At 45.9% G+C, this 18,462-nt stretch overlaps 2 protein-coding genes across 4 annotated transcripts in view; one reads left to right on the top strand and one right to left on the bottom strand.

Moving 5' to 3' along the window:
• The window catches only part of FAM227B (family with sequence similarity 227 member B), a 1,066,637-nt gene extending 1,057,576 nt beyond the window's left edge, over positions 1-9,061 (top strand). The window contains 1 exon segment of the mRNA XM_073568466.1: positions 8,945-9,061. Coding sequence (XP_073424567.1) covers positions 8,945-9,061 — 117 coding nt within the window.
• Positions 9,051-18,462, bottom strand: part of GALK2 (galactokinase 2) — a 400,864-nt gene continuing 391,452 nt past the window's right edge. For all 3 annotated transcript variants that reach the window (XM_073568463.1, XM_073568464.1, XM_073568465.1), the window contains one exon: positions 9,051-9,553. In XM_073568463.1, the coding sequence (XP_073424564.1) occupies positions 9,343-9,553 (211 nt within the window). In that variant the 3' untranslated portion in view covers positions 9,051-9,342. The remainder of the gene's footprint in view (positions 9,554-18,462) is intronic.

Genomic DNA, 18,462 nt, shown 5'->3' with positions numbered 1-18,462 from the left:
GGTGGCTGAAGGTTTTATTGCAAAATTGATTGATATTTGGAACCATTTGTAATTCCCTGCACCTTCACTAAAGCTACAGCTCCAGCTGCCCCAAAGAATAATGCTGCCTCCACAATGCTTCACTGTGTTTATGGTGTTCGTTTGGTGATGTACAGTGTTGGCATTTTGCCAAACATACCTTTTGTAATTATGGTCAAGAGTTCAATCTCTGACTCTTCAGACCAGAACACATTTTCCCACATGCTTTTGGCAGACTTAATGTAGGTTTTGGCAAAACATAGCTGGGCTTGGATGTGATTGTTGTCACATGTAGTACACATCCAGTATTTGCCAGAAATTCTTACAGCTCCTTTAATGTTGCTATATGCTTCTTGGCATCCTCACAAACCCATTATTTTTTTGCATCTTTCATCATTTTTTAGTGGTGTCCAGTTCTAGATAAAGCCACTATTTGATGATCATCTTCACTGTGTTCTATGGTATATCTAATGCCTTGAAATAATGTTTGTACCCTCTTCCTGACTGTTATCTTTCAACAATGAGAACCCATGTTCTGTGTTCTAGGAGATTTACAGACCATAGATTTTGCTGTAAAATGCAACTAACAAAATATTAGGAAAATCCTACTAGAAAGGCTAAACTATGTGGAGTTTAATCAGAATCACTTTAACTGATGGCAGCTGTGTACTGATTGCTATTTAACATGAGTTTAAATGTGATTTGTTAATTCTGAACACAACCACATCCCTTTGTGCAACCACATTATTTTAGTTTTGTTATTTTTTTTCTCCCTCAAAATGATTTCAGTTTTTTTCAACAGTGTAACAGTGCTCTTGAAATATTGCCATAGATCATATAGCTCTATTCTTCTTTCTCATCTTTTCTGTGATTTTTCAAGTAAATGCCCTAACAATTATTTAAAATATTCCTGACTGGGATGTTTTCCAAATGGAGTTTGTAATAATTTGTTATGTGTAATAAAAAAAAAATGTCCTTGTGAAGCTGTACATGAAACCCTTCCTTTCTGTTTAATATATGCATGCTTCACCTGCAAAAACCTAAAAAATTGTTGAAATTGTTGAAAAATTGAAGAAAAAAATGTGGTCAATTCTGTACTTAATATCCTGGTATATATGGTTCCCTCATCCCCATCCTGATGCACATGACCCCCTCATCCCTAGCCTGGTATGCATGGCCCCCCTCATCCCTACACTGGTATGCATTGTCCCCCTCATACGTACCCTGATATGCATGCCTCCTTGTTCTGCCCATTCATGTGCAGCAAGTTAATTTCATAATGTAGTACCAGTTACAGCCTTTAGAGGTCATTAGTTACCCATTTATCTTGTTTTTGTGTACAAGAGAATTTCTCCTTTAAGGAAGTGTGTTCTGGTTACTACCGCCCCCTCAGTTTTCCCGGGCAAGAAGCTTAGACATTTTCCTTCAGACCAGTGAGTCCTACACACTTGTTCCTAGCTCTCCTACAAATCATTGCTCCTGAATAGCGGATACCGGCGAGACTCTAATGCATTTATGTGTCTGTGTTAGACAGCCTCTGTGTAGTCTCTGTATCTCTTAGCTTAGTTAATGCTTTTACACTGCTTACAGATAGGTTGCATTTCTGTGTAGAGCAGGATAGTGTTGCAGCATGTACTTTGCCATAACTGTGTTGTAATGTTACTGTGCAGCCTCTGTATTGTTAGTTACTGATGTAAGTGCACTCTGTATCATGCTATTGTCTCTGTTATCTGCCAGTACTGATGCACTGTTTATTTCTTTGAAGTTTTACCACATAATATCATCCACCATTGTTGTTCACTGTTACCAAGTTCACATATCATCTCAATAAATACAGACTTAAGAATCCAGTCCTTTTACTGGGAAGTGGATGAAAGGTTTAGCCGTATGCTAGAACCCACACAGCATCATACGCGGATCAAGGCAGAACACTCCTCATCCCTAGACTGGTATGCATGCCCCCCTTATCCCTATCCTGGTAGGAATGGTCCCCCTCATCCCTATCCTGGAAGGAATGATCGCCCTCATCCCTATCCTGGTATGCAGGGCCCCCATCTCGTCCTAGTATGCATGGCCCCATCTCTATCCTGGTATGCAGGGCCCCATCCTTAACCTGGTATGCCTGAACCCCATCCTGGTCCTGGCATGCATGGTCCCATCCTGGTCCTGTATGCATGGTCCCATCCCTATCCTGGTATGCAGGGTTCCCATCTCATCCTAGTATGCATGGATCCCTCCCTATATCCTGGTATGCAGGGCCACATCCTTAACCTGGTATGATTGGCCCTCATCCCGGTCCTGGTATGCATGGTCCCTTCCTTACTCTGGTAGGATTGGCCCCACCCCCATCCTGGTAGTCATGGCCCCATCAGAAAACATAAAAAAACCCAAACCATTACACTTACTTTCCCTGCACTCCCTTGCAGCGTTCTGTTCCGATGCCAGCAACTGCTTTATGCTTGTAAGCAGTGCATGGCAGGAAGATCACGCGCTGCTTGCAAGCCAAAGGGCAGCTTCTGGAATACTCAATGCTCTGCATGCCGGGACTGTGCGCACAAAGCAGTAAGTATTCTTTGCTCTCTAGCGAGCACAGTGTCAGCTGGAGACTTCCTGCTGCTGCCGGTAGTCAAGTGTGCCGATACTTAAGAGAAATGGAATGTGGTGAATATTCATTTCTCTTAAGTATCGGCACACGTGACCGCCGGCAGCTGCAGGAAGGCTCCGTCTGACACTGTGCTTGCTAGTGAGCAATGAATACTTACTGCTCTCTGTGCACACAGTCCCGGCATGCAGAGCATTGAATATTCTGGCAGCTGCCCTTCGGTGTGCAAGAAACGCATGACGTCCCTGCACTGCTTACAAGCATTAAGCAGGTGCTGGCAACTGAGCTGGACTCTGCGTGGGAGCGCTGGGAAGGTAAGTGTTATGGGTTTTTTTTTTAATGTTTTCTGATGGGGCCATGCATAACAAGATGGGGATGAGGGCCAATCATACCATGATAAGAAAAGGATGGGACAATCATACCAGGAACGGGATGGGGGCCAATCATACCAGGATGCCATTAAAGAGAAATGCCTCTGTGAACAGGTGTTCCGCCGAAACCGCTCCCCCACCTCCTCACCATAGCCAGAGCCGGTACATCTAAACTATAAGACGCACCCTCCATTTTCCTCCACATTTTTGGAGGAAAAAATGCATCTTATAGTCCGAAAAATATGGTAATAAATGGAAATCCACCTTCTTTTACTGCCTTAAATACACCATGGGCACAATTATTAGGCAATTTGAATTTTTGATGATTAATTTTATTATTGAACAGCTGCAGTGCTGTTGGTCAATCCAAAGGGTTAATAAACCTGAATATTTAAGAAAGCAAAAGTGAGGTTTTGTCTTTCTTAGGTGAACATCTACATCAGTTTTCTAAATAAATAGATTTCTAAAGGTGAAATTCACATGCAATTCTCACCAAATGTCAGTAAGATCCCATCCAATCCACACGAGCAAAGAAATCAAACCATAGATGTCCATAAATTAAGTTTAATAATTATAAAGGACACTTGGAAAAAGTATTGAACACTATTACTGAAATATATTTAATACTTCATACAAAAGCTTTAATTGGTGATTACCACTTTAAGACGCCTCATGTATAGAGGAACTAGTTGCATGCATAACTCAGGTTTGATCTTGGACCATTCTTCCACACAAACACTCTTCAAATCCTGATGGTTCCGTGCACTCCTTCTATGAACTCTAAGCTTTAGTTCCTTCCATAAATTTTCTTAAAGCGAACCTGTCAACAAGATTTTGCTAAGTAAACTACAGACACTGTCAGGTTGCGCTGCAATACGGATTAAAATGATACCTGGGGTGAAGAAATCCATCTAGTAGTTCTTGTGTAATCAGTGTTAGTTTTCAGTTAATGATCTGCTTGTTCTCCGGAGCGGAACTGTAGACAGAGTCTTATCTTCCTGCTCTAAGCCAGAGAAACCAAGAAGAGACCTGCCCACATGCCACCCTGAAGCACAAACAGTGCATCTCTATTATAAGGACCATGTTGGTGCATCGGGGCAGGCCTGTGAGCAGGTCTTTCCTTGGTTCCTCTGGCCTAGAGCCCCAAGATAAGACTGTGCCTACAGTCCCGCCCCAGAGCATGGGCATCTCATTTGCGGCAAACTTCTAACACTGATTACACGAGAACCACGAGACAGATTTCTTAACCCCAGGTATCATTTTAATCAGTATAACAGCAGCACAATAATAATGCCTGTAGTTTACTTAGCAAAAGGGTACCGTCACATTTAGCGATGCACCAGCGATCCCGACAACGATATGACCCGGTCAGGATCGCTGGTGCATCGCTAAATGGTCGCTAGTGAGCTGCCAAACAGGCAGATCTCACCAGCGATACAGCAGCGGTCGGCAGTCGTTACTTACCTGTCAGACGCGCGATGAAGATGTCCTCCCGCCCGCGTCCACGCGTCGCTCGTCGGTGCCAGCAGGAAGCGGCCGACGAGAAACGGCCCAGGACGTTCTCGTGCGATCAGCGATAGACAGCGGGGGAGTAAGTATCACACATAGCGATATCGCTAGCAATCTCACTGCTGCGTCACAAAATCGGTGACGCTTAAGCGATATCGCTAGCGATCTGACTTAGTGTGACGGAGCCTTAAATCAAGAATTCTACTGTATCCTGATATATAGATGTCTATTGTGGGGACTGGCCGCTATGCTGTTTAAGCTTAGCTTTTGGTTCACATGTCTAAAAGAGGAGCTATGCATTAACTTTAAACCCCTTCCTGACTTTAGATGTATCCATATCTCCTGGTTGGGAAGGAGTTCCCGACCTTGGACGTATGGATACATCATGGTGATTTTGCAAGCACAGGAGCTGTGCACGCATGATCTCCGCTGGGTGTTCAGCGAATCTGACACCCGTCTCTCACTGGCAGCAGCAAAGCCTGCACTGCTCCTGGCAGTACCGCCTAAATGCTGCTATCAATTTCGCTCACAGCATTTAGAAGGCAGAGAGAGGGAGGGGGCTCCCTCTCCCCTCTGATCTTCACCCCGTGACATCATCGCAAATGCCTGATCGGTGCTATGGTGACCCGAGGTTGTTATGACGACAACCGTTTCACCAAGCTAGCAAGTTTGTTAGACCATGCTCATAGCATGGTCTAACAAGCTTCTGTGTCAGTGAAAAACTGACAGTTTAAAAAGCAATGCAATGCTCGTGCATTGCAATGCTTTATAACAGTGATCAGACTGCAATAAGTGAAAGTCCAATAGAGGGACTAAATAAAAAAAAGTAAAACAAAAAAACAAAACTAACATTATTAAAAAAAAAATCACAAAATAATAAAAAAATAAAAATATATTGCACCCATAAGTATTTCCATGAAAAAATAAAAAAGGACACATGCAGGGAATCGTGCGGTCGGCCACAGTTTTGTGCACCTCTGAAAAGATGTACACTGCCGAACAGAGGCCAGACGAAGCCCAGAGTAACTCTGCTGCCTCATTATAATGAATGGATCCCTCGGGGTTTTAATCTGAATCAGGGCATTTGGAAATGTTTTTGAAAACCCTGATGTAAGTGCTCAGTGATATAAGATCCCAAACATTATGCAAAACGTTCCCAATAAAAGCTTCAACTCAATCCACAAAAAAAGCAATTCCCCACTCAGGTCCATCATCTGTTAACGGAAAAATAGAGGGATCCTACGTTATTGGTAGTACAAAGACTCTGGAAAAGCACTGTGGCTCCTCATCCCCCCAAAAGAAATACAGTGAATTCTGCATTCCCAAATTCAAATTACCCCCTTCCGTTCTGAGCCCCCCAGTGTGCCTAAACAGCAAATGGCGTCCACATGTTTGGCATTTCTGTAGCGATGAGAGTCCGCCTAATTTAAGAGTGCATGTCTCAAGAACAAGAGTTGGGCATAAAGTACTGGGCACTACAATGTATGAGCACTAGAATAGCAAATTTGCAATTTTCTCTCAACAACATCCACTGCTGATTGTTTATGGAAAACACCAATGGAGTCAAATCATGACACCTGTAGATAAATTATCAAACTACGTTCCTCCCGAGTCTCACTGTGTGGCTACTCAATAATATACAGCCCCATAATGGGGTATTACGTACAGCCCCATAATGGGGTATTACCATATACAGCAGAAATTGTATGACAAATTTTTGTGCCAATTTTTAGCCATTTACTCCTATGAAAATGTAAACTCTGGGGCTAAAAAAAATAAATGTGGTAAAAATGTGGTAAAAATATAATTTTTTTCTTCACTGACAAACGGTATAAAATTCTGTGGCGTTCCAGAAGGCAAATAGCGCTCTGTCCTTCCCAAGTCTTGCCGTCCCTATGGCTAAGCAGTACTATGCAGCCACATATCGGGTATTGCCACGTTCAACAGAAATTGTGTGACAAATCTTTGCGCCATTTTTACCCATTTCCCTTGTGAAAATGTAAAATATGGGGCTAAAACAAAACTTTTGTGGTAAAAATGTAATTCTTTTGTCTTCACTGCCCAATGGTTATATAATTCTGTGACACACATGTTGTGTCGATGTGATCACTCTACCCTCAGATGAATTAATTGACGGGTGTGGTTTGTAAAATTGGGTCACTTATGGGGTGGTTTTGCTGTTCTGGCACCTCAAGGGCTCTTTCTTAGCACCCTAAAACCATAACAGTAAAATCTGCCCTAAATTTTGGCACTCTTTTATTTCTGAATTTTGCATAGTGTCTTAAAAGCAGTTCCTAATTTCATTTAGGGTATTGGCATACTCAGGAGAAATTGCACAAACTGAGAGGTCCAGTTTTTCCTATTAGCTATTATAAAAATGAAAAATTTGGGGCTTAAACAACATTTTAGCTGTAAAACTTTAATTATTCTTTCTTCACCACCCAATGGTATAAATTTCTGTGAGGCACATGTGGTGTTAAAATGCTCACTGCACCAGATGAATTCATTGACAGGTGTAGTCTGTAAAATTACATCATTTGGAGGGTGGGGGGCTGCTGTTCTGGCACCTCAGTGGCTCTGCCAATGTGACATTGCACCCTCAAACCATTCCAGTAAAATCTAAACTCCAATATGGCGCTTCCTCCCTTCTGAGTTTTGCACTGTGCATCAAAAGTAGTTTTCAACCAGATATGGGGTATTGATGTACTCAGAAGAAATTGCACAACAAATTGTATGGTCCATTTTTCCCGTTACCTTTGTGAAAATGAAAAATTTGGGGCAAAACAAACATTTTTCCAGAGATTTTTTTTTCATTTTCACAGTTCAACGTTATAAACGTCTGTGAAGCACCTGGGAGTTCAATGTGCTTAGTACACATCTAGATAAATTCCTTAAGGGGTCTAGTTTCCAAAATGGCATCACTTGTGGGTGGTTTCATTGTCTAGGCACATCAGGGGCTCTCCAAACCTGGCATGGTGCCCGCTAACGATTTCAGCCAATTTTGAGTTAAAAAAATCAAATGGTGCTCTTTCGTTTTCTGAGCCCTGATGTGCACCCAAACAGTAGTTTTCCCCCACATATGGGTTATAGGCATACTCAGGAGAAAGTGCAGAACAAATTGCATAGTGCATTTTCTCCTGTTATCCTTGTAAAATGCAAAATTTGGAGCTAAAAGAACATTTTTGTGGGAAAAATGTGATTTTTTTTATTTTTATGGCTCTATGTTCTAAATTTCTATGAAGCACCTGGGAATTCAAGGTGCTGACAACACATCTAGATGCATTCCTTGAAGGGTCGAGTTTCCAAAATGGGTGCACTTGTGTGGGGTTTCCACTGTTTAGGTACTACAGAGGTTCTCCAAAAGTGACTGCTCTCGATTCCACCCATTTTTGCATACTTCCCTTCTGAGCCCTGATACGCGTCGAAACAGTAGTTTTGTCCCACATATGGGGTATCAGCGTACTCAGGAGAAATTGCGCAAAACATTTTGGGGTCTGTTTTCTTTTATTACCCTTGAAATAATAAAAAATGTAGAGCTAAATTAAGATATTTATGAAAAAAGTTAAATGTTCATTTTTTCCTTCCACATTGTATTAATTCCTGTGGCGCAAATTAAGGGTTAATAAACTTCTTCAATGTGGTTTTGAGGACTTTGAGGGGTGCAGTTTTTAGAATTGTGTCACTTTGACTATTTCATGCCATATAGGCCCCTCAGAGTCACTTCAAATGTGATGTAGTCCCTAAATGTTTTTTTAAAATATGTTGGAAAAATTGAAAAATTGCTGATCAAATTTTAACCCTTACTCTAACAAAAAAATGTGTTTAAAAAATTATGAAAATTATGCAGATGTAAATTAGACATGTGGTAAATATTAACTATTTTGTGTCATATAACTCTTTGATTTAATGGCAGAATTAAAAGTTTTTCCAAATAAACGCAAGTCAGATTGAACAAAGGCTACCACTATCATGAAATACAATATTTCACCAAAAAACAGAATCAATGGGATCCATTGAAGTGTTCAAGAGATATTACTCCATGAAGTGAATTGTGAAATTTGGCCTGGTCATGAAGGTGAAAACTGGCTTGGGGGGGAGGGGTAAAGGGGTTATGAAATTACTGCAACTTCATTATATGGAGGATGGTGAAATCATTGTACAGTTGAATCATTCTTTTGGTGGTGGACAACGGCTTCAAGCCTACCTGTTGTTAACTCTGAAAGGGAACAAACTAATAGATACTTAATTGAAATCCTCTGCTCTACTTAGTTACCGCACATATCTTTTCCTGTTGGGTCAGCAATGATGTCATTTTCGGTACAAATTAATCTTGATAGAACATATGTCTTACTGTTTTTACAGTCTTGCACTTTATTACTTTCAAGACTCATGCGCTATGTATCAATTTACTTAATAAACTTGTTCTTTTTTCTCTTTTAAATAGCAAAAGATGCCGTTTTCCAGTAAACTTTTCAGAAAAAGGAATCTGACCATACAAGATGTTCTTGATGCTGACAACGAGCATGAACAAATCACTGAGCAAACATTAGTAATGCTTTAATGTCTTTATGTTGAAGCCAACTTTCATTATGTCATTTTTTTCTTCTTACTTTCAAACAATTAAAGATTATTTTGAAATTAATTCTTTAATTCCAGTTTTATTACAGTGAGCTTTGCAAAATATGCTATTAATCATGTCCATATACTAATCATCCATTTGTAGGTCATCACTGGATACTAGGCCTTTATATTCTAAGACATCATTTATGAGCTTTGCAGCGTTACGTCTACCACATCTATGCATTTCACTACATAACAGAAACATAAACCCTACAAGACTGTTCATAAGGTCTCGACAATTACCACGGCTCCACTTCCGGGCTTTGTGGCAAACAGACTCTGTTTCAGCATTGCCGATCGACGGCCATCAGTTTTGTAATACATATCTTGTACGTTGGTTAGGAACACATTCAGCTTGTCTGCAGGGACCATGGACACAGTGCAACCTCCCCATCCAGCCCCAGTTAACCGAGATCCAATAGCACCAGATTTCCTAAAAGCAAATAATATTAGTTTTTAGTTTGCAAAAACAAGACAGATATTTACATGGTGAACATAATAGCCTGTTGGTAGATACATATGTATGTATATGATGATATTTTTAAGAACATATCAATTAATATAAGAGGACCTTTCACTATGTTTTTTTTATTTAAACTGAATACCTCCTTCAATTGTTGCTGCTCCACTAATTCTGGAACTTTTGCTTTACATAGTTACGTAGGTTGAAAAAAAGACTTCGGTCCATTAAGTTCAACCTTACTCCACCAGTTGTACATTTTGTCACTAATATAACTTTAAACCGCAATATTAAGTGTATCAAGGAAATTGTCCAGCCCTTTTTTAAAAGCTGTTATAGTGTCTGCCATTACTACCTCTTGTGGTCGTCATTCCACAATCTGACTGCTCTAACTGTAAAGAACCCTTTCCTGTTTAGCTGCCGGAATCCTATCCTATATTTTGATCCTATACGCCTCCATTTCAAAGTTATGTCGCCCTATCAATTAAGGTTAAAATGTTCCTTTCAACTAACTAGACATGTGCCACAGAACTTCTCTTCTCATTGAGTGACCAGGGGAGAAAAAACAAATGCCCACAGAGCAGTTTTGTGATTTATCCCAAGTTGGTTGGAGGGAAAATGACGCCTCTATTTCCGGGGTATAACTTTGAAACAGAAACACAGAAGAAAAATAAAAACTGCTCTAAAATCAGTGAAGTAGCATGAACTGGATAATGTGCTCAGTTTAAATAATAATAATAATAAAAAATCCTTTTTAAAATGGACAAAGGCTATACCTGCTTGTGCATACTGTATACTTTGCTACTGGATGTATCCTCAAGAAATTTGAATTAATGATGTCACTTGTGAGATTTACACTGTCTCTGAACTACAGCTCCCAGCAATCACTGGCAGATAGACCTGGAGTAATTGCCAAACCACATAGCGAGATTTCAGTTGCCTAATCCTGAATTAGAACATCCGTTATATTGCATGACGCACAGTCTTAAATGTCAAAGTGAATCACTTTGGCATTATCAGACTTCTAAAAAAAAAAGTATTGCGTTTGAGGAGTTCCAGAAGACACAGGAGGCTGTCAATGTTCTCTCATAGAATAAAGATATACCACCTAATTATACTAAATATAATCTGGACTAAAAGGGAGAGTTTATAAAACCAGGCTGCACAGTTATTTATACTTACTGAGAAAAAAAAACAGACAAAACAACAATTCTCAATATCACATCTGTGACATCGGCGGTTATGCCCGCCGATGCCCCTTTTGCTGCGGCGGCCGCTGCGGCATCCCCTCACCTGCGCGCTCCCGCTCGGTCACGTGCCCGCCGTCAGTTCCTCTTCTCCTCGGCTCCTCCTTCCCGCCCCCTGGTTCGCGCTCGCCGCCGTCTTTCCTCTCTCTTCCATGATGGGCGGCGCTGAGGGGCGGGCCTGGTCTCCCCTGCGATGGGCGGCGCCGAAGGGCGGGTTTGGGTGACGAGCATCCGGGGGCTGCTGTACTTCAGGCGTCCTCGCAGTTAGGAGGACGCCTGACGATCGTGTAGTTTTCCTGCACTCTCTGGCCTCTACAGTTCTACTGTAGCTTTCCGCGTTCCGCCTGACACTCCCTGTCGCTCCCTGTCTCCTGCGTCCTTCCCTCCCAGCCTGCCTGTGCACTGTCTCCCATCTCCGGTGCCGTCCTCCTCCTTCTGCCCATCTAGGTCCTCCCACGTACCATTGCCTTCCCTCTCCTTCTGTCCGTGGAGCCGTCCCTCTTGGTTCCGGCTGTCGCGCCTCCGTCCTTTGTGGTCCTGCCCCAAACGATCCCTGTATAGGGGTCGGTCTTCACCTGGTGTGCTCGACCCTGGGGCTCCGGATCCGCGATCCAGAGGGTCCACTCTCTATCTTAGGTACCCCTAGCGTTACAGTATCGTCAGGCCATGGGCCCCGCCGGTGCCGCGGCTGCCACTCAAAAGGAACTGCTCTTCCTTAGAGAAAATCAGAACCGTATCATGTCATTCATGAAGTCCATGGACACCCGGCTCTCCGCTCTTCAGACCGCAGACCCAGCACACGCACCCCTATTAGTCAGTCTCCAGCAGGAGCTCGCACAACAGCGCGATGCTCAGTCTCACATTTTGGGGTATATGGCCTCCGTGGATGATAGGCTGCTTTCTTTGCAGTCCTCTACGGCCGCTTCCACCCTAGCCCGGGACACCGTCTCCACTCCCCCTCCCCGTCTCGGTAAACCACCCAGGTACTGTGGGGACCCAAAATTGTGTAGGGGATTTTTAAATCAGTGCAGATTGCACTTTGATCTTTCGCCCCAACAGTATCCTACGGACCGTGCTAAAGTGGCCTTTATAATCTCCCACCTTGAGGGGGAGGCGTTGGCTTGGGTGAATCCATTATGGGAGAGGGATGACCCGGTGGTGACCAACATCCAGTGTTTTTTGGAGACATTTCGCAAGGTTTTCGATGAACCTGGACGCCTTGCTTCCTCCACTGAGGCCCTTTTTAACCTCTGCCAGGGGTCCCTTACGGTAGGGCAATACGCCATCCGTTTTCGGACCTTGTCCTCGGAGCTGGGGTGGAATAATGAAGCCCTGGTTGGTGCGTTTTGGAGAGGACTTTCTGGTAAAATCAAAGACGAGTTGGCCGGGCGTGACCTCCCTACCACCCTGGAGGACCTCATCTCCTTGGCTACTCGTATTGATCTGCGTTTTCAGGAGCGCGCCCGAGAGTCGGCTAGGGAGAAGAGGTCCTTTAGGTTATACCAAGCTCCTATTCCGCGCACCGTTGCCCCTCCTAGTAACACCGCTCCTGAGCCCATGCAAGTTGATCGCATCAAGTTGTCTGAACAACGGCGTAGGGAGAGAATGTCCAAGGGACTCTGTCTCTATTGTGGAGGGGCCAACCACTTCATACGCACTTGTCCTGAGAGACCGGGAAACGCATCCGCCTAGGCCAGGTAGGAGAGGGCCCCCTAGGTGATTCTACCCCCTCTCTTCCACTTACTGTTTCAGCTCTGCTTATTTCAGGACGGGGGCGTAGCTCTGTGGAGGCGTATGTGGACTCGGGCGCGGCAGGCAACTTCATCCACCAGGAGGAGGTGGACAGGCTCCAGATTCCCGTGGTCGTCCTAAGTAATCCTCGAGCAATCACCTCCGTTGACGGCAAACCTCTTCCTGGGCTCGTCACCTCGGTAACCACTGAAGTAAACCTGCAAGTTGGCGCCCTCCACTCTGAAAGGATTGCCTTTTATGTCTTGCCTCAGTTGTCCCACGCCATTCTTTTGGGGCTACCTTGGCTCAGGCGGCATGAGCCTGTTATCGATTGGCGCTCCGGAGAGATCCTGCGCTGGGGGCACGCCTGCCATGCAAGCTGTTTACGTAACCTGGTTCGTCCCCAGCCTCAGCGCAAGCCTACAGACCTCCCTGGTCTTCCTGTGCCATATCACGCTTATGCTGATGTTTTCTGCAAAAGAGAGGCGGATTCCCTGCCACCGCACCGGTCTTATGACTGCCCCATCGACCTGATGCCTGGAGCGATTCCTCCCAGAGGTAGAACATACCCTCTCTCTCCAGCCGAGACCACTGCCATGACGGAATATATCCACGAAAACCTCTCCAAGGGGTTTATCCGAAAGTCTTCCTCTCCTGCAGGCGCAGGTTTTTTCTTCGTCCGGAAGAAAGATGGATCACTGCGGCCTTGCATTGATTACCGGGGCCTGAACAAAATCACCATCAAGAATCGTTACCCTCTTCCGTTGATTCCGGAGCTTTTTGACCGGTTGAGAGGAGCCCGGATCTTCACGAAGTTAGACCTGCGGGGAGCCTACAATTTGGTCCGAATCCGTGCTGGGGACGAGTGGAAAACGGCCTTCAATACTCGTGACGGGCATTATGAATATCTAGTCATGCCATTTGGCCTTTGCAATGCCCCCGCTGTGTTCCAAGAATTTATCAATGAGGTATTCCGGGATCTACTCTATTCTTGTGTTGTCATCTACCTGGACGACATCCTCGTTTTCTCCCCCGATCTGCCTTCTCATCGCAGGAGTGTACGCTTGGTCTTGCATCGTCTCCGAGAGAACCAACTCTACGCCAAGATCGAGAAATGCCTTTTTGAGCAGTCGTCACTACCCTTCTTGGGATATGTCGTTTCCGACTCCGGTCTAAGCATGGATCCCGAAAAACTCGATGCGGTTCTCAAGTGGCCTCGTCCTGTGGGGATTAAGGCCATCCAGCGGTTTCTTGGGTTCGCAAACTATTACCGCCAGTTTGTGCCTCACTTTTCCACGGTTACCAAACCCATCACGAACCTGACCCGTAAAGGAACGAAGACCAACAGCTGGTCCCCTGAAGCGGAGGAAGCTTTCCAAACTCTGAAACGTTCTTTTGCCTCAGCACCCATTTTGCATCGGCCTGTGGCCAGCAGACCCTTTGTCCTGGAAGTGGATGCCTCCTCCACTGGAGCTGGGGCGGTCTTGTCCCAGCAGGCTTCGTCCGGACGGCTGGTTCCATGCGGTTTTTTCTCTAAAATCTTTTCACCGGCGGAGTGCAACTACTCCATTGGAGACCGTGAATTACTGGCCATTAAGATGGCCTTAACTGAATGGCGGTATTTACTCGAGGGAGCTGTACATCCCTTTACCATCCTCACAGACCACAAAAACCTGGCCTATCTGCAATCCGCCCAAAGGCTCAATGCCCGACAAGCCAGGTGGGCCTTGTTTTTTTCCCGCTTTGACTTCCAACTTCACTTCCGACCGGGTAATAGGAACATCAAGGCCGATGCCCTTTCCAGGTCGTTGCAGTCTTCAGAGAGGGACGAAATCCCATCCTGTATCATCGAGCCTTCCAGGATGATCACCGTGGCTCCTGTGAATTTTGCTACCCCTCCGCCCGGTAAGACCTTCGTCCCTCCAGGCAAACGTATAGAGGTGTTGTGCTGGGGACATTCCTCCAAAATTGCTGGACACGTGGGGACCAAGAAGACTCTCTTCCTGCTTTCCCGGTATTATTGGTGGCCTACGCTTCGCCAGGATGTGATGGACTACGTGGCCTCTTGCACAATCTGTGCCCAGAACAAGGTGGCTAGGACCTTGCCCGCCGGTCTTCTTCATCCGTTGCCAGTTCCTGAAGCCCCCTGGCAACAGATCGCCATGGACTTTGTGACCGATTTGCCCCGCTCGGCCGGATGTACCACCATCTTAGTCGTGGCAGATCGCTTTTCTAAGATGGCCCATTTTATTCCCTTATCGGGACTACCGTCCGCCCCAAAGTTGGCTGAGATCTTCATCCACCAGGTCTTCAGGCTGCATGGTCTTCCTCAGCGGATTCTGTCGGATCGGGGGGTCCAGTTCACCTCCCGCTTCTGGAGGGCACTTTGCCGGCTTATGGGTACATCTCTCGACTTTTCTTCCGCATATCATCCTCAGACCAACGGGCAAGTGGAACGAATTAATCAGGGGTTAACCACCTTCCTACGTCACTTTACCAACGCTCATCAGGACGACTGGGTTGCGCTCTTACCTTGGGCTGAATTCTCACACAATAATCATCCCAGTGAATCTACCACCAGGTCACCTTTTTTTGTGGTAACCGGTCAGAACCCAAGTATTCCATTGCCTTTTTCTACCTCTACCGAGGTACCCGCAGCTGATTCTCTTGCTAAAAAATTCTCGCAGATTTGGAGAGAGACCCGGGATGCGCTCAAAAGTGCCAACGACCGAATCAAGAAGCATGCAGACAAGAGACGGAAGGACGTACCCCCGTACCATCCTGGTGACAAGGTCTGGCTTTCAACTCGACATATCCGTCTGAGAGTTCCCTCTTACAAGCTGAGTCCTCGGTACATTGGACCGTTTGAGGTGATTGGACGTATTAATGCCGTGGCTTACAAACTAAGGTTGCCTGCTTCGCTCCGGGTGCCCAACGCCTTCCATGTCTCGCTCCTGAAACCCGTAGTCCTGAACCGGTTCCAACCGGTTTCCATCGTTCCTCCTCCTGCCATCTCTGATAACGTCTTCGAGGTCAAGGACATCTTGGCTATGAAAAAAGCCCGGGGTAAGACCCTTTTTCTTATCGATTGGGTGGGTTTTGGTCCCGAGGAGAGGTCCTGGGAGCCCCGGGAGAATATCAACGCCCCTCGCATTCTAAAAAAGTTTTTGGCCAATCTCGCTAAGGGACGCCGTAAGGGGGGAGGTACTGTGACATCGGCGGTTATGCCCGCCGATGCCCCTTTTGCTGCGGCGGCCGCTGCGGCATCCCCTCACCTGCGCGCTCCCGCTCGGTCACGTGCCCGCCGTCAGTTCCTCTTCTCCTCGGCTCCTCCTTCCCGCCCCCTGGTTCGCGCTCGCCGCCGTCTTTCCTCTCTCTTCCATGATGGGCGGCGCTGAGGGGCGGGCCTGGTCTCCCCTGCGATGGGCGGCGCCGAAGGGCGGGTTTGGGTGACGAGCATCCGGGGGCTGCTGTACTTCAGGCGTCCTCGCAGTTAGGAGGACGCCTGACGATCGTGTAGTTTTCCTGCACTCTCTGGCCTCTACAGTTCTACTGTAGCTTTCCGCGTTCCGCCTGACACTCCCTGTCGCTCCCTGTCTCCTGCGTCCTTCCCTCCCAGCCTGCCTGTGCACTGTCTCCCATCTCCGGTGCCGTCCTCCTCCTTCTGCCCATCTAGGTCCTCCCACGTACCATTGCCTTCCCTCTCCTTCTGTCCGTGGAGCCGTCCCTCTTGGTTCCGGCTGTCGCGCCTCCGTCCTCTGTGGTCCTGCCCCAAACGATCCCTGTATAGGGGTCGGTCTTCACCTGGTGTGCTCGACCCTGGGGCTCCGGATCCGCGATCCAGAGGGTCCACTCTCTATCTTAGGTACCCCTAGCGTTACAACATCCTTATGGTTTTCAAAGCAGTCTAAGTAAATAAACTAAAATGAGTTAATTTAAAGGTGTTAAGTACAGCTAGCCAACTTTCCTATTTCCCATCCTTAACCCAGTAAAGGGTCTGGCTGCTTAGCCCCCTTTGCAACAAGCTGCTAGGGCACATTTTCCATAGAGAATAAGTAATGTAAATTGTACCAGTTCATGTGACTGGGGATCATTTAATATATTGTTGCATTAAATGGAACCTGTCACCAGGTTTGGCTGATAAGAGTTACGGCCATCACCTTTCAGGGCTGATATGCAGCTTTCTATAATGCTGTATATCTGCCCCCAGCCCGACCTGTAAGAGGAGAAAAATAACTTTTATTATACTCACCTGCGGGGCGGTCCGGTCCAAGGGGTGTCACTCTTCTTGGTCTGGTGCCTCTCATCTTCTTGCGATGCCGTCCTCCTGCTTGCTTCGTGTGGATGACCTGCATCATGCACAAGGTATCCTTGGCATTGCGCTCCTGCGCAGGCGTACTTATCTGCCCTGTTGAGGCTCCTAAATTATATACTACGGCACCTTACACTATAATACCTACCATAGGTGCTATTATAGCTGTTAAAAGTGCACAATCACCAATGTGGGAGAGACTGGGATTCAAATCCCAGCTTTACCCTGTTGGAAATAATATACCAGTAGTGGTCATTGGGAAAGACTACTAACACAATAGTGCCTACCTCAATAAACATGAGTGTCATAAACAAAGAGTAATGCCAGCTCGGACGTCGCCCGGATTAACAAGGTATGCGTCAGATGTCAAGAAACAAGGACAATCTGATGATAAATGGGCTACTGGAACAAACCATACATAAACAAGGCAAGAGAACCTGGATCTGATGAAATGCTACTATAACAGCAGACCAAACGAGAGAGGATATATGAAGCATATGAGGAAACTCTGGACGGATATAAGACCTGCATGTCCACTTACTGAGAAACAACTAGTCACCCAACATTTCAATATCATAAAGAGAAAGCTATTATCGCAACTTGAGATGGATCAACTGCACTGCAGATCCACCCCATATGAAGACCTGGAAGAACAACATGTGCATCTCCCTGAAATTCCTGATCCAACCCTGCAACTAGAGAGCACTGCAGCTGGTCTGAAACAGAAGTTCTTAGATAAACTAAATACCATCAATACCAGAGATCGACTGCCAAGGCTCAAGGAAACACAACCGGACAGTATGCTAGAAGATGCCAAAAGAGCACTTGCATCAATACACTACCACCATAACTCAAACTAATAAACTGATCTATGCTACTGCCTCAGCAATCAGTTTTCAGTTTACCCTTGTCATTGTACCCTGTCTGTCGGGTTGGTGTAATTCAGTACACAGTAGCGCCTCTCTTCCCCGGGTGGGGAAGGAGACAGACGAAGGGCTGTACTAGGAGATAAGGCAAGGGTGGAGGCACCGGTATCCACGGCATCTGAAGTATCCTAGGGAACAGGGCGAGCTAGGGTGCCCCCTAGTGTTAGTGCCAGGAAAGATGCCCCCCTGGTCCCAGGTCACTCGTCAGTCGAATCATGACTTTAACTCTGACCGCAATCAATTTTTCTGATCCATGATGGATCCATTCTCTGATCTGACTTTGCAGTTGTAGCAGCTCAGTCAGGAAGTGGTGGATTTGGGCACAGTGGTTTCATAGCACCTTATTACATCTGGTGTGGAGATCTCTCCCTCCAGAAAAACCATTGAGGAGCCCAAGGTCGCATTACCGGACAGGTTCTCTGGGAGGGGGGGATTGACAAGTTTGCTGTGTTCCGTGAGGCCTGCAAACTTTTTCAGGCTGCGTCCTGTATCCTCAGGTACAGAGGAGCAATGGGTGGGGATAGTTATCTCGCTCCTCCAGGGGAATCCACATGCATGGGCGTTTTCTCTCCCGTCTGACTCACAGTCAGTCCTGACGGTAGAGGGATTTTTTCAGGCTCTGGGGCTTGTGTATGATGATCCCTACTGTGTCACCCTTGCTGAGTC

This window comes from Dendrobates tinctorius, unplaced genomic scaffold (genome assembly GCF_039654945.1).
Source record: "Dendrobates tinctorius isolate UK_male_01 unplaced genomic scaffold, ASM3965494v1 ptg000022l, whole genome shotgun sequence".
Taxonomy (NCBI): Eukaryota; Metazoa; Chordata; class Amphibia; order Anura; family Dendrobatidae; genus Dendrobates; species Dendrobates tinctorius.
Note: the sequence above shows the minus strand (reverse complement) of the source record. Positions and strands in the feature narration are given on the sequence as shown.